Source organism: Leuresthes tenuis, unplaced genomic scaffold (genome assembly GCF_036924035.1).
Source record: "Leuresthes tenuis unplaced genomic scaffold, fLeuTen1.0.hap1 SCAF_3, whole genome shotgun sequence".
In the NCBI taxonomy this organism is placed as follows: Eukaryota; Metazoa; Chordata; class Actinopteri; order Atheriniformes; family Atherinopsidae; genus Leuresthes; species Leuresthes tenuis.
In genome coordinates this window covers 16,154,026-16,167,332 of record NW_027325357.1, presented here as the reverse complement: position 1 = coordinate 16,167,332, position 13,307 = coordinate 16,154,026, and the positions used below count along the sequence as shown (strand labels likewise).

The 13,307-nt window shown below is 41.2% G+C and overlaps 1 protein-coding gene across 1 annotated transcript; it reads right to left on the bottom strand.

Moving 5' to 3' along the window:
* Positions 1 to 2,763: 2,763 nt before the first annotated feature.
* Positions 2,764 to 13,304, bottom strand: LOC140303358 (myosin heavy chain, fast skeletal muscle). The gene is made up of 39 exons (XM_072382089.1): positions 13,090 to 13,304; positions 12,677 to 12,820; positions 12,433 to 12,589; positions 12,245 to 12,272; positions 12,027 to 12,138; positions 11,835 to 11,927; positions 11,667 to 11,730; positions 11,483 to 11,581; positions 11,257 to 11,360; positions 11,037 to 11,175; positions 10,806 to 10,924; positions 10,563 to 10,712; positions 10,239 to 10,409; positions 9,847 to 10,153; positions 9,688 to 9,761; positions 9,522 to 9,609; positions 9,319 to 9,436; positions 9,106 to 9,229; positions 8,869 to 9,005; positions 8,523 to 8,778; positions 8,194 to 8,436; positions 7,932 to 8,108; positions 7,704 to 7,849; positions 7,520 to 7,610; positions 7,057 to 7,446; positions 6,853 to 6,979; positions 6,122 to 6,240; positions 5,824 to 6,020; positions 5,560 to 5,743; positions 5,311 to 5,476; positions 5,087 to 5,211; positions 4,507 to 4,815; positions 4,213 to 4,416; positions 4,005 to 4,130; positions 3,739 to 3,909; positions 3,546 to 3,650; positions 3,347 to 3,442; positions 3,041 to 3,172; positions 2,764 to 2,890 (listed from the first exon to the last, which is right to left on the bottom strand). Exons 1-39 carry the CDS (start codon positions 13,291 to 13,293, stop codon positions 2,870 to 2,872), a joined length of 5,817 nt encoding a protein of 1,938 aa, XP_072238190.1. The 5' UTR covers positions 13,294 to 13,304; the 3' UTR covers positions 2,764 to 2,869.
* Positions 13,305 to 13,307: the final 3 nt, after the last annotated feature.

Genomic DNA, 13,307 nt, shown 5'->3' with positions numbered 1-13,307 from the left:
TTTATTCAGATGATACTCCATGGCTCTCTCCGACAGCTTAATCTGACGCTATAAATGCCCTTCAAGCCTCAGTGGGTAACTTCTCCTTATAGTTATCCCCACCCAACTTAACACTGAACACATTTGTATCATGCTTGCAGAAAAGCCCTCTGGATAAAAAAGAGGGCCTTCACAATAGAGTCATGACTCACTGCCATGTATTTTAATAGCTCAACACTTCACAGTAAGAAGTCAGTGAGTTGTGACGACATCCTGCGTTGAGTTAAACTAACTTTTTTAAACATGATTATAGATCCTTATAGATTATATATATAGATAATAGCAGAAGCAGACTACATACATTTAGAAATATAAATGGTATTTGTTTCGTAGAGGCCTACTGAATGATAGTCAATCACCATAGAATCTGCAGTACATTAGCCGTGACTGAGCCATATAGGGGTTTGTTAATTCAGCATTTAACTTATGCTAACATAAGCTAACTCTGCCAACAGAAGCTGTTTCTGTGATATGTCTTATTTTGGTACGTTTCATTAGATCTAAACATCAAAGCTCAAATATAATGAGCATGCTGTTATTTAGGACAAAGAAATGTAGAACTTACATTTCTGCTGTATATGTACCTGAACTTCAAACGATGAGTACAGGGAAAATATGTATGCTCTATAGGTGAGCTTCTCTCTCTTCTATTATATAAAATATCCTGGTATTACATGTTACAATGCAGTGGACTTAAGTGAAGGATTTCCTGTTGGCCTTGTTACATCCATCCATTCCTGTGAGCGGCTCTTTCTTTGTCTCATAAGAGGCTGCCAGCTGTTGGAGATTAAACTATGAATTTTTTGCATACTTGGTGAAGACCAGAAAAGAAATCTGAGAGTCAGACTTATCATGGACATGTGCTCCAACTGTTGGTCACTGAGGTTATCAAACAGTATGAAGGTTGAGGAAAGACGATAGGTCGCTGACAGTAAAAGCTCTTGAGTGGGAGGGATGTTTTGGCTTCATAAACCTCATAAACCAAAAGTCCTGGCAGTCAACTGCTCTTAATGGTGTTTTGACAAGTTAGACCCTCTCTCCTGCAGCCAACATGCCTCGTAAAGTGGTTTTAAGAGGGACACAGACACCTGATTTAGCTATGATATCAGACTATTAGTGTTTGGCAAAGAAGTTTGAATCTCTTTGTAATTTTAACACATCATGTTGGGTTTATTCTGCCGAGCTCAGGAGGTCATCCCTCATAAGTTGAACAAAAGAGACACAGAGCAGATGAAGCTTTCAAGGGAGACGAGGATTGAATTGGGCCCTACTGCACTACTGACTTCCTTTAGGTAAAACTGCTTCTAACTGAATCAGTCAGGATCTGTTTCAGCATCAGCAGTGATACACTTTTACTCTTTAACTTTTTTAATCAAATATAATGATATGCTTAATGATGTCTGTTGATTGAAGTTAAAGTTACTCTGTTCGAGGTACGCATCTTTATAAATTGGTGAAATAATGTTTACTTGGTTGTGTTTAAATGAGCTAAAGACGAACTCAGTTCTTAACCCTTCAAAATCAGAACATAGTAAGGATACAATGTAGGGTATACTGATTGATTCTGAGGTTGTTTTGTTTCTTTTAATGCAACTTTTGTTAAAGTGAAATTACATATCAAGAGCTGAGAGCATAGTTTATGCTTTAACTGTTTATAAAGTTATTCTGCATGTCAAGAAAACTTCTACAAAAACACACAATAGGTGAGTAGGTATGCAAAAACTTGGTTGATTTACTCCTGTGTTTGGTAAATGGAGACTTCTAACGGTAACATAGAAGTGCTGAGTGGCTCACATGGTGTCATATATTCAGGAGCAGGAGCACAGACTGGCGGTTGGAGGAGGCAGCTGTCACTTTTTACAATGTCAAAGAAACAGCTCTCTAAACAGACAACACGTGTGGAAGCAGGCAGGGAGAGGAAAGGAAAATGTTGCATCTTTTAAGCGCTGTCAAATCCCAACTGGACTCTTTCTGTGTGGAGTTTGCATGTTCTCTGCACACATATGTGGGTTCCCTCCGGGTGCTATGGCCTCCTCCCACCATCCAAAAACATGCATGCTAGGTTTATTGGTGATTCTATATTATCCGTAGGAGAAATTAAAAGAATTATGATTGTTGATATGTGCATCAAATTTCTACTGCTGTCCTGAACGCAAACCTGACCCCAACAGACCTGCACCATGGTGAAGGTGAAAGAAAGTCTGGGCAAGTATGTGACACAGCTTGTTGTGTTTTTGAAATGATTACAGTTCAATCACCAGCTTTCTAACAATGTTCAACATGCTTACTAATATATAGTGGTCTTTTTCTGTCTCCCTGTTCGTTGCCCAGCAACCTCACTTATGTCAAGATTCCTGAAGTTAAGAAATACTCTGGTACAACTCATAACTTGTGGTTTTTACCCCTCTTTGAATTCTCAAAAAAGGTTTGTGTTAATCTGTGAGCTTTGATGAAGGTTGTCACGCATGCTCAAACTGATCTCATGCGCGTGTTTTGCAAAGTGTGTTTCACTTTCACATCAACTAATTCAACCTCTTCCAGTGAATTAATATGTTGCAAATAACAATTAAGGTGGCAGAAATATTACTAATTTTGTATTTCTGTATGTATTCATTGTAGATTTGGATTTCAACCAACAACGAGACAGCAACGCTCCATAACTTCAACCAGCTGGTGGCATTTGGGTTTTGTTTTTCAAGAAAGAAAGAAAAGTTTGAACACAGCAGAGGAAGAGTAATTTATTGACTGTAAAGCTACAAAATTTAGTGAGAGTATTTAAATGAAAAATCATATTTTATGATCTCATTTGGTCTCTCATAAAGGATTCAGCCTATTCTTCAGACTCCTTTGCCTGAAATAGAGAGAAGAAACTTGTAAGATTGGAATCAGACAGGAGTTTAAACCACGCAGCAGCATACATATTAAAAAAAAAAGCAGCAGCCCACGAGATGGCCTGTGCTGTTGCAGTCTTATTGCAGCTTACTGGGCGAGTAGTACTTACTTTTCCAATTTCCCGACTCTTTGCCCTCAGCTTGTTGACCTGGGATTCAGCGATGTCAGCACGCTCCTGAGCTTCCTCCAGCTCATGCTGCACCTTCCTCAGCCTGGACATGTGAGTGTTGGCCTGCTCCTCCTGTGAGCATATTCAACAACAGAGTCGCCATCCCTTAAGACTCAAGATACAGACTAGTAAACAGGTAACAGGTATGAACAAGACATATCACGATAGTGTAAATGTATTTTTGTATTTTGCATGCATCGGTACTTGTGACACCACAGTGAAAAGATAAACAAACATGTGACTTACGGCCTCCTCAGACTGTCTCTTGTAGGCCTTCACTTTCAGCTGCAGCTTGTCCACGAGATCCTGCAGTCGAATGATATTCTTCTTGTCCTCCTCAGTCTGCAGTTTACGTTAAAAAAAAAAAACACATTAATTTACTTCTACACATTTTTGTGAGAGACCTGTAATGATACACCGATATAAAAAAGAAACAGGTTCTGACCTGATAGGTTAGCTCCTTCACTCTTCTCTCATATTTGCGAACACCTTTGATGGCGTCTGCTCCTCGTCTCTGCTCACCTTCAACTTCAGATTCAAGCTCACGCACCTGAAACATTAACAGTCCATATTGTGAGCTCAAAAATGTACATTGTAAGAAAGGCTGATATAAGGTCGGCAAAGAAATGCATCTTTACCCTAGCCTCCAGTTTCTGGAGCTGCTTCTTGCCACCCTTCATAGCCAGGTTCTCGGCCTCATCCAGACGATGCTGCAGGTCCTTCACTGTCACCTCCAGGTTCTTCTTCATCCTCTCCAAATGAGCACTGGTGTCCTGCTCCTTCTTCAGCTCCTCTGCCATCATGGCAGCCTGAAATTTTGGGGAAATTATGTTGTTTGAACATTCAACATACTGTATTTGTGGAGAGATGGCTTCAACACAAACAAACTCTGAACGTTACTCACATCAGTGATGGCCTTCTTTGCCTTTTCTTCTGCATTCCTTGCTTCTTGAACGGCATCTTCCACCTCACCTTGGATCTGAATAAAGTCAGCCTCCAGCTTCTTCTTTGTGTTGATGAGGCTGGTGTTCTAATGTAAAACAAGCATGATGAAATCCCATGTGTTGAGTTAAAGAAGAGCTGTTAGATTTTCCTGTCTCATAGATGGATACCTGAGAGTGCAGCAGTCCAACACGCTCACTGGCATCAATCAGCTCTTGTTCAGCCACTTTGCGGCTTCTCTCCGTCTGTTCCAATGCGGCTCTCAGCTCCTCGATCTCAGCGTTCATGAGGTTGTTCCTGCGCTCCACCATTGCAACCTGCTCCTTCATGTCTTCCTGGCCTCGAATAGCTTCATCAAGATGAAGCTGGGCATCCTGAATTGAAAACATTGACAGAGATCAGCAAGTGTTTTCAGATGCTTTTGGAAAGAGGATGCGCTATCAGAAATCCCTCAGTGGATTTACCTTAAGTTGTCCCTGCACGTTTCTCAGCTGTTTCTGGGCTTCAGCTGCCTGGCGGTTGGCGTGGCTCAGCTGAATCTCCATCTCGTTAAGGTCTCCCTCCATCTTCTTCTTGATTCTCAGGGCATCATTCCTGCTCCTGACTTCAGCATCCAGAGTGGTCTGCATGGAATCAATCACCCTCTGGCTGTTCCTCTTGATCTGTTCAATCTCCTCATCTTTTTCTGCCAGTTTTCTGTCGATTTCACTCTTAACTTGGGTGAGCTCAAGCTGAACACGGAGAATCTTAGATTCCTCATGCTCCAGTGTGGCCTATGAAAATGTGAGATCTTTATCAACAACGTTACACAACATTTCCAGAAACAAGAATCTCACATAGATATGCTTTAAACTCCTGTTTATATCTTTAAGGATCTTAGAGTTTTAGCACACAATGCACAATTTAGATTTTCTAACAGTGCTTCATCTTTTGTTTGAAGTTTAGTCTAGAGCTTTGGAAACCCAATAAATTGTCCTTCTATTCTGGCTTTAATTGAGGTAGAGTTACTGGAACTTCAAATAAACAAGTAGAGTTCAGTCTTACCTCTGCTTCCTCCAAAGCCGTCTGAATTTCAGACTTCTCACTTTCCACCGTCTTCTTCCCCTTTTCAAGCTCATGGATTGTCTTACCAGTTTCACCAATTTGTTCAGTCAGGTCTGAGATCTCCTCTGTTGAAGCAGAATAAAATGACTTGATATTTAATAATATGAACATCATATGTTTTAGGAAAAGAATAACTTGATTAAGCACATCGTTAGTTGTCTTACGTTGGAGGTTCTTGTTCTCCCTCTTCAGGGTCTCCAGGTGATCCAGAGCTTCCTCATAAGAGTTTTTCATCTTAAACAACTCAGTGCTCAGAGAGCGAGCCTCCTTCTGAGCTGCTTCCAGCTCTGCCTGGCTCTCTTCATATTTCTGCTTCCATTCAGAAAGAACCTGAGGGTATGGAAAATTATTTAGTTTTTATTTAAGACTACATGTTAAATATTCTGGTCTGTGTGAATAAAATAATTCTGTACCTTGTCAAAGTTCCTCTGCTTCTTGTCAAGGTTAGCAGCCAGACCGTTAGCTCTCTCCACGTCGATCATCAGGTCCTCCACCTCACTCTGCAGTCTCTGTTTAGTCTTCTCCAGAGAGGCACATTTTGCGTTCACAGCCTCAATGGATTCCTCTGCATCCTGAAGACGCTGGGCGAGCTTTTTCCTTTGAAGAGTATTTCATTGAAAACTTCAAGTATGGTGCAACTTATACTCAAATGTACAAAATTAAAGCTGAATCCTTACTTGGACTCTTCCAGTTCCTCTGTGCGCTGAATGGCATCGGTCTCATATTTGGTTCTCCACTGAGCCACCTCGCTGTTGGCCTTGGACATTCCACGCTGCAGCTCAGCTTTGGCCTCCTGCTCCTCCTCATACTGCTCTCTGAGCAGATCACAGTCATGACGAGCCGACTGAACAGCATGAGCCAGGGCGTTCTTGGCCTATAATCCAAACAAGAATAAGATAAATGTTTAATATTTATTATCTCCTTGCTTTATGCTCTTTTTTTGTCCTGAGGGTAACAGCTTTCATAGATGGTTACCTTCACTTCTTCCTCTATGTGCCTCTTGAGCTCTTCAATCTGCTGAGTGTATGCCTGTTTGCCTCTGGTCAGCTGAGATACAAGAGCTTCTTTCTCCTCCAGCTGACGCACAATTTCACCTGTTTGAACATATTAATGAAAATAACAGCATATAAGCAAAATTCTGTTCATCCAAAGTTTTTATTAATTGAAGAAAGGCTTCAAGACATGAATTGTTTTCATGGAATGGAATCTATCTCACTGTGGACTGTAAAAACTTGATGTGATGTGATGCCTCATATATGTTCCACTGTTACAACAAAAAAGTTTTCAATATTCATGAAGTTGACATGACTTGTGCCTCCATTTTGAAGTTGTAAAATGTTTTAAAAAAGCACACCTGCACACCTGAATAAACATTAAGTGTATTGGAAGATTCAATAACCAAGAGCAATAAGGAAAAAGCTCCTGCACATGATCTCACTTACAGCTGAATCTACAACTGAGGACTTCGTTGTTTTTAAAAGCTGTAAAAACGTAAGAATTCTCTAAGCTCTATAAAAAAAAGTCCACAGACGCTAACATAAACTACAAAGAAGAGAGTAAATGTATTATAGACTGGTTGTATTTTCCCTCATAAGGGCACATTGGTACTATCACCATTACGTAAAGTGGATAAGTAGTGCAGATTTTGCTTCTTTGGACTTCTTTTTTCTGAATGATAAAAAGAGTGAGTCAGATTAGGGTCATACCATTTTCAGTTTGGAGTCGGGCTTTTTGTGCGCTATTATCATTTAGTTGACGAACATTCTCGTCATTCTTGGATTTGAGCTCACTCAGCTGGTCTTCTAATGTCCTGCACATCTTTTCCAGGTTTGCCTGATAACAGAAAATATTCATTAGTCAAAATGAAATGACTACAATTTATTTTCCCAGTAAAAATCCAGTATTATCACCTTTGCTTTGGCAATAGACTCCATATTGCTGCTGAGGTCATCGATCTCCATCTTGTATTCACTTTTCTCTTTCTCCAGCTTCTGTTTGACTCTCTGAAGGTTGTCGATCTGCTCTCCCAGCTCGGCCACACTGTCAGCCTGCTTCTTACGGAGAGCTGCAGCTGTAGCCTCATGCTGCAGGGTGGACTCTTCGAGATCTCGACGCAGTTTCTGAAACTCAGCCTCACGCTTCTTGTTCATCTCAATCTGAGCAGCAGTCGCTCCACCAGCTTCTTCAAGCCTCTCGCTGATCTCCTCAAGTTCTCTGGAGAGATCAGACCTCTGCTTCTCCACCTTGGCTCGAGCAGCTCGCTCAGCTTCAATCTCTTCCTCCAGCTCCTCAATACGAGCCTAAAACACACAAGATTTAAGTTAAAAAGTGTGGGAGAAGTTCTCTTGGAGCAGGTAAAGCTTCTAATCGTACCTGAAGTTCCTTTATCTTTTTCTGCAGTTGGACTCCAAGAGACTGCTCATCCTCAATTTTACTCAGGAGTTGGCTTGTCTCAAAGTCCTTCCTGGAGGGGACGAAGGGTTTCAAAGTTTCAGAGTTTAGTAGTCTCTCATTGAATGTTTTACAGTTAACCCATCAAACACATTCTTATTCTTACTTCTTTATTTTCTCTTCAGACTGCTGCTTGTCATTTTCCAAATCCATTATGGATTCCTGGGCCAGTTTCAGATCACCTTCGAGCTTCCTTTTCGCTCGTTCAAGGTCCATACGAAGCTTCTTCTCTTGCTCAAGAGAGCCTTCAAGCTGTCAAGGATAAAAAGATTTCATACAGCTGCATTTTGGATTTTTAGGATGAGCTTTGGAAATGCATTGTCTTTACACTCACATCATCCACTTGCTGCTCCAGCTTGGTCTTGGCCTTCGTCAGAGTGTTGACTTTGTCTTCCTCTGCCTGCAGATCATCGAGGGTCTGCTGATGGGCCTCTTGGAGGGCTTTCTTCTCTTTGGTCAACTTGGCAATGGTCTCATCTTGAGAAGCCATTTCCTCTGTAAGGTTTTTGACCTGAAATATGGCATTAGTTTAAATTAAAACAATGTTTTTGTCGAAACAGAAGTGAATAATCCTGTCTTAAAGATGAGATGATAACCTTATTCTCAGTGGCATGTTTCTCCTTTTCCACTTTTGCCAGGGTGAGCTCCAAGTCATCAATATCCTTCTTTAACTCAGAGCACTCATCCTCCAGCTTCCTCTTTTTTGCAGTCAGCTCAGCATTGATTTCCTCCTCATCCTCCAGCCTCTCAGATGTCTCTTTGAGCCTGGCTTCTAGTTGGATTTTTGCTTTGATGAGCCCCTCACACCTTTCCTCAGCATCAGTCAGGTTTTCACTTTCCTAAGGCCAATAAACATTTTTTGTTACTCAAATCAGTAACCGGATAATTAGCAGACATTTCCATGCATTGTGGTGATAAAACTCACAGACTGCACTTGTAACAATAAGTCATTCTTTTCTTGCAGTAGAGAAACCATTTTTTCTTCAAGCTCTTTCTTCTTAGTCAGAGCTTTTGTTAGCTCCTCTTTGGTCTTAGTAAAGTCCTCCTTCATTGCGGCCATCTCTTTCTCCGTCTCCGCACTCTTCAGCAGTGGCTTAATCTTGAAGTACACCTTCATCCATGGCCAAGTTTTGACATTCATGAATGCACGGATGTTGTACTGGATGGTGAAAATAGCATCTCTGATGAAAATAAGAAAAAAAAATTTGCTCAAGTCGTCACATAAATGCTTTGAAATTATGACAACATCAACACACAGATAGATAAATTACCTTCTTTCCATCATCTTGACGAACTCCACTCTCATGAGGAAGGCCCTGCAGAGAGCCTGAGTCATTGTGACCAGCTGAGCCAGTTTTTCATCTCTCTTCTCCTCCAGAACTCCCAGCAGACCAGCTTTGAAGAACACCTGGGATTAATTATAATTTTATAATCATAGATTAATGACAACAGTTTGTCTTGTTCCTCTTTCTAAACAGCTTTTTCCAGGTGAGAATTTATAATTCTACCTTAGTGTGACCAAACTTGTACTGGGTGTGGTCAACATCAATGGATCCCAGTAATTTTTCAGAGGCTTTCTTGTTGTCGATGAACTGGCCCTCAGGGATGACACTAGCATTTAATACTTTGTATCTAAAAGAAGACGTATCATTCAGTCAGAATGAACAGCTCTGAATTAAAGCAGCACTTTTCACAGCCTTTAATGATGACTCTCCTGCTACCTCTGCTTGAAGTCACCATAGAGGATTCTGCTGGGGAAACCTTTCCTGCAGATCCTGATACCCTCCAGCACACCGTTACACCTCAGCTGGTGGATAACCAGGAAGTTCTCCATGAGACCTGTGATACAATTTTAAATATGCTTATTTATTGGAAGACAGTGTATACAAAGATGACTGTGAAAGCCTACAATACACTCATGTACCTGGTGTCTTTGATTCATTGGGAATCAAGCAGCGCACAAAATGTGGATGTGTGCTCCTCAAATTGGTCATCAGCTTGCCCAAATTCTCCTGAGGATATAAAATGGGAATATGTGAGATGAAGGCATTGAATTAAACGGAAATGCATAAGTATGCTTTGAAGCTTACCCTGAACAATGCAGATACTGTCTGGAAGGAGCCACCCTTCTTCTTGCCACCCTTCTTGCCACCACCACTCTCAGCTGTCAGTGGAACAATGACATTAAAACGACTCAAGTCAATGCAAGTAAAAGCATGTTTAATACAAAGATAATTTAGAGTACGTACCCTCCGCTCCGGCATGAGATGCATACAGAAACGCCAAAAGTTTGACTGAAGACTTTTGGTAGAGCTGTACCACTGAGTCGTTCAGGGGGTCTTTGTTCTTGTCCAGCCAGCCAGTGACATTGTAGTCAACAGTGCCAGCATAGTGCACCAGTGAGAAATGGGCCTCAGCCTTGCCTTTAGCAGGTTTTGGCTTCTGGAAGGGGGCACTTTTCCCCAGATGCTGGTCATACAGTTTGCTCTTGAAGGTCATGTCTGTTGCCTTAGGGAACATACACTCCTCTTCAAGGATGGAGAAGATGCCCATTGGCTGTGATGAAGAAATGATGATTAAAAACAAAAGCTTTCCAGTCATCAGATTGTTTCCTGTCAGTATGTTTGAGCAGGTGGCTCACCTTCTCAATAAGCTCAATGCAAGCAGCCAAGTCCATGCCAAAGTCAATGAACTCCCATTCAATTCCCTCCTTCTTATACTCTTCTTGCTCCAGGACGAACATGTGATGGTTGAAGAACTGCTGCAGTTTTTCATTGGTGAAGTTGATACACAGCTGTTCCAAGCTGTTGTACTAAAGAAGGCAAGATACCAAGAATCAGCAAGGGACTCAAGTACATAGGGAAAAAAAGTACTAGACGTACTCTGCCCCCTGATTTTGGAATCAGAACTCTGCAGCTATTGAAAGGAAGCTGCACAGAATATTGTTTCAGCCATTAATACTCACATCAAAGATTTCAAATCCAGCAATGTCCAAGACACCGATAAAGTAGCTTCTTGGCTGTTTGGTATCCAGCATCTCATTGATTCTGACGACCATCCACAAGAACATTTTCTCATAGACAGACTTGCAGAGAGCACTCACGGCATTGTTGACCTTAAATTCAAGATACACCAGTGATAGATCATTATGTTGTCAGAACACAGATAAAAGTTTTGGGTGTTACTGGGTTAAAGAGGGTCATTTCACCTGTGGGACAGTCTGACCCTTAGTTACAAACTCATTTCCGACTTTCACTCTTGGGTAGCATAGTGCCTTCAGCAGGTCAGCTGAGTTCAGGCCCATCAGGTAAGAGATTTTATCTGCAACTGAAAACAAAATCGACAACGAAAAAATTTAATACTTTTTATTCAAGGGATATCCTTCAATAAACTCATAGGTCGGTGTTGAAAGTGCCACCAGTAAAGGGTTGCTACACACCTTCAGTGCCATCGGGCTCAGCCTGCTCTTCACGCTGCTTTTGCTTGAACTTCATGTTTCCATGTTGCATCACAGCTCCAGTCAGCTTATACATGCTTATCTTCTCTTCTGCAGTGAAACCCAGGATGTCGATAGCAGTCTGTATAATCAGAGAAAACAAATCAATCCCTTTTAAAACTTTCTCAAAAACACAATGGTGGGCACTGGGACTTGTACTCACATCAGTGGCAATGAATTCTTCAACGTCATCGATACTCTTGACGGTGATTTCTCCGTGGCTGATCATAGGATAGTCATAGGGATTTGTGGTGATCAGAAGAGCCTCTGAAGAAAGAAAAGGACATATTTAGATTTACTAGAAAAAGCTATCTATGTCTGTGTATTATGTTTGTTGATTTGCTGTAGAATAACTGCTGAATTAACAGTGTTATTCAGAAATCTCTCACCTATTAGCTCAGGTTTGTGGCCTGTTGTGAGCTGATAGAAGATATGGTAGCTCCTCTCAGCAGACAGCTGGTATGTCACACGAGACTTTTCCAGGAGATCTGTTTGGATTTAAGTCATCAGCACTGAAGCAAAATGTATCTTTAAGCGCAACTGAAGAAATGTGTTTCACAAAAAAAATCTTACATGTTTCAATATCAGCTGAAGCCAGCTTTCCAGTTGTCCCAAAGTGAATTCTGATGAATTTACCCTGTGCAGAAGCAGAAAGACAATTCAAACTTTGTTACAGTGGAAAGTTTTATTCAGTAAAAAAGTAAGAATTTCAAATGACAGGAAATCATCGAAATAACTTACAAATCGTGATGAGTTGTCATTCCTCACAGTCTTGGCATTGCCATAGGCCTCCAGCAGAGGGTTGGCTGCAATGATTTGATCCTCCAGCGAACCCTTAAATTAATTTATAGGACAATAATCACTTGTGTTTTGTAGCTGACATCATCAGACAGTAGGTATCATACAATATGTACAGTGCTTTCCATTTCTTACCTGCATTTTTCCAGAAACTTGCTCAGATTTCTTTCCTCCAGCCACTGCGATTGTCGCAAAGTACTGGATGACACGCTTGGTGTTGACAGTCTTTCCTGCACCAGATTCTCCACTACAATGCATACAATCATACAAATAATGGTGTAAGTCAGACATAATACAATGCAGATATATGAAGCTATATCAGTCCAGAATAGATCTATTTCATTTTGACTTACGTAATCAGGATTGACTGATTTTCACGATCTGTTGAAACAACACGAACGGAAAAATGTTTATTTATTTAATTGCATGGAAGGTTTACCAGTGACATTACTGAATATATCAGAACTGTGTAATTTATATAGGATGAATCCTTTTATACGTCACTCTCAGGACATACAGTAGCTTTCAGAGTGCTTGATACCTTGGAGCATGAACTGATAGGCGTTATCAGAGATGGAGAAGATGTGGGGTGGAGCTTCAATCCTCTTCTTTCCCCTGTATGCTGCAACAACCCCTGAGTCATACACTGGGAGCCACTTGTAGGGGTTCACAGTGACGCAGAACAACCCTGAGTAGGTCTGTAGAGTCAGAGAGGATAATATAAGATGCACATCTTCCTGAAGTCGTCATGAGTGTAAGTTATATTTGGTTAAAGACAGACTCACGTAGATCATCCATGCTGCATAGCGCTCTTTGAGGTTATACAGCACAGCGGGCTCATTGAGATGGGTCATCATGGCCATGTCCTCAATTTTGTCGAACTTTGGAGGGTTCATGGGGAAGACTTCATCTTCTTTCACTGTGATAGTCTGACACAAAGACAGATGGGATTGTCACAGCTCATCATTGTTTATGATGCAGTACACAGGAATGAAAAAAGGTCAAACTTTTCAAGAATAAGAGAAAATTGAACTGCTGAACAATATGAAACAACCACTGAATCCACTGAAGTCAATACAAATTCTCATTTAGTGTCAAATGCGAGCCCATCAGCATCACTGCAACTGCACCGTGTGCTATGAAATTTTTATACAGCTGTTTTCACTGTGAAATTAAAAGTGCTGAGAACTCAACTTACCTTTCCACACAGGGTCTCCACCGTGGCTTTGCCACCTTCCCTCTTAGTAAGTTTCCCCTTGAGGTACATCTCGCCGGGCTCAGACACAAAATATGCTGATTTAGCATCAAAGGGAACGTTTTGAGCTTCAATCCTCTCCTTTTCTGGCTTGCGGAGGAAAACGGCCGCCGGGCCAAAACACTGCATTTCTGCATCCCCACTCATGTTGACGCTTTAGT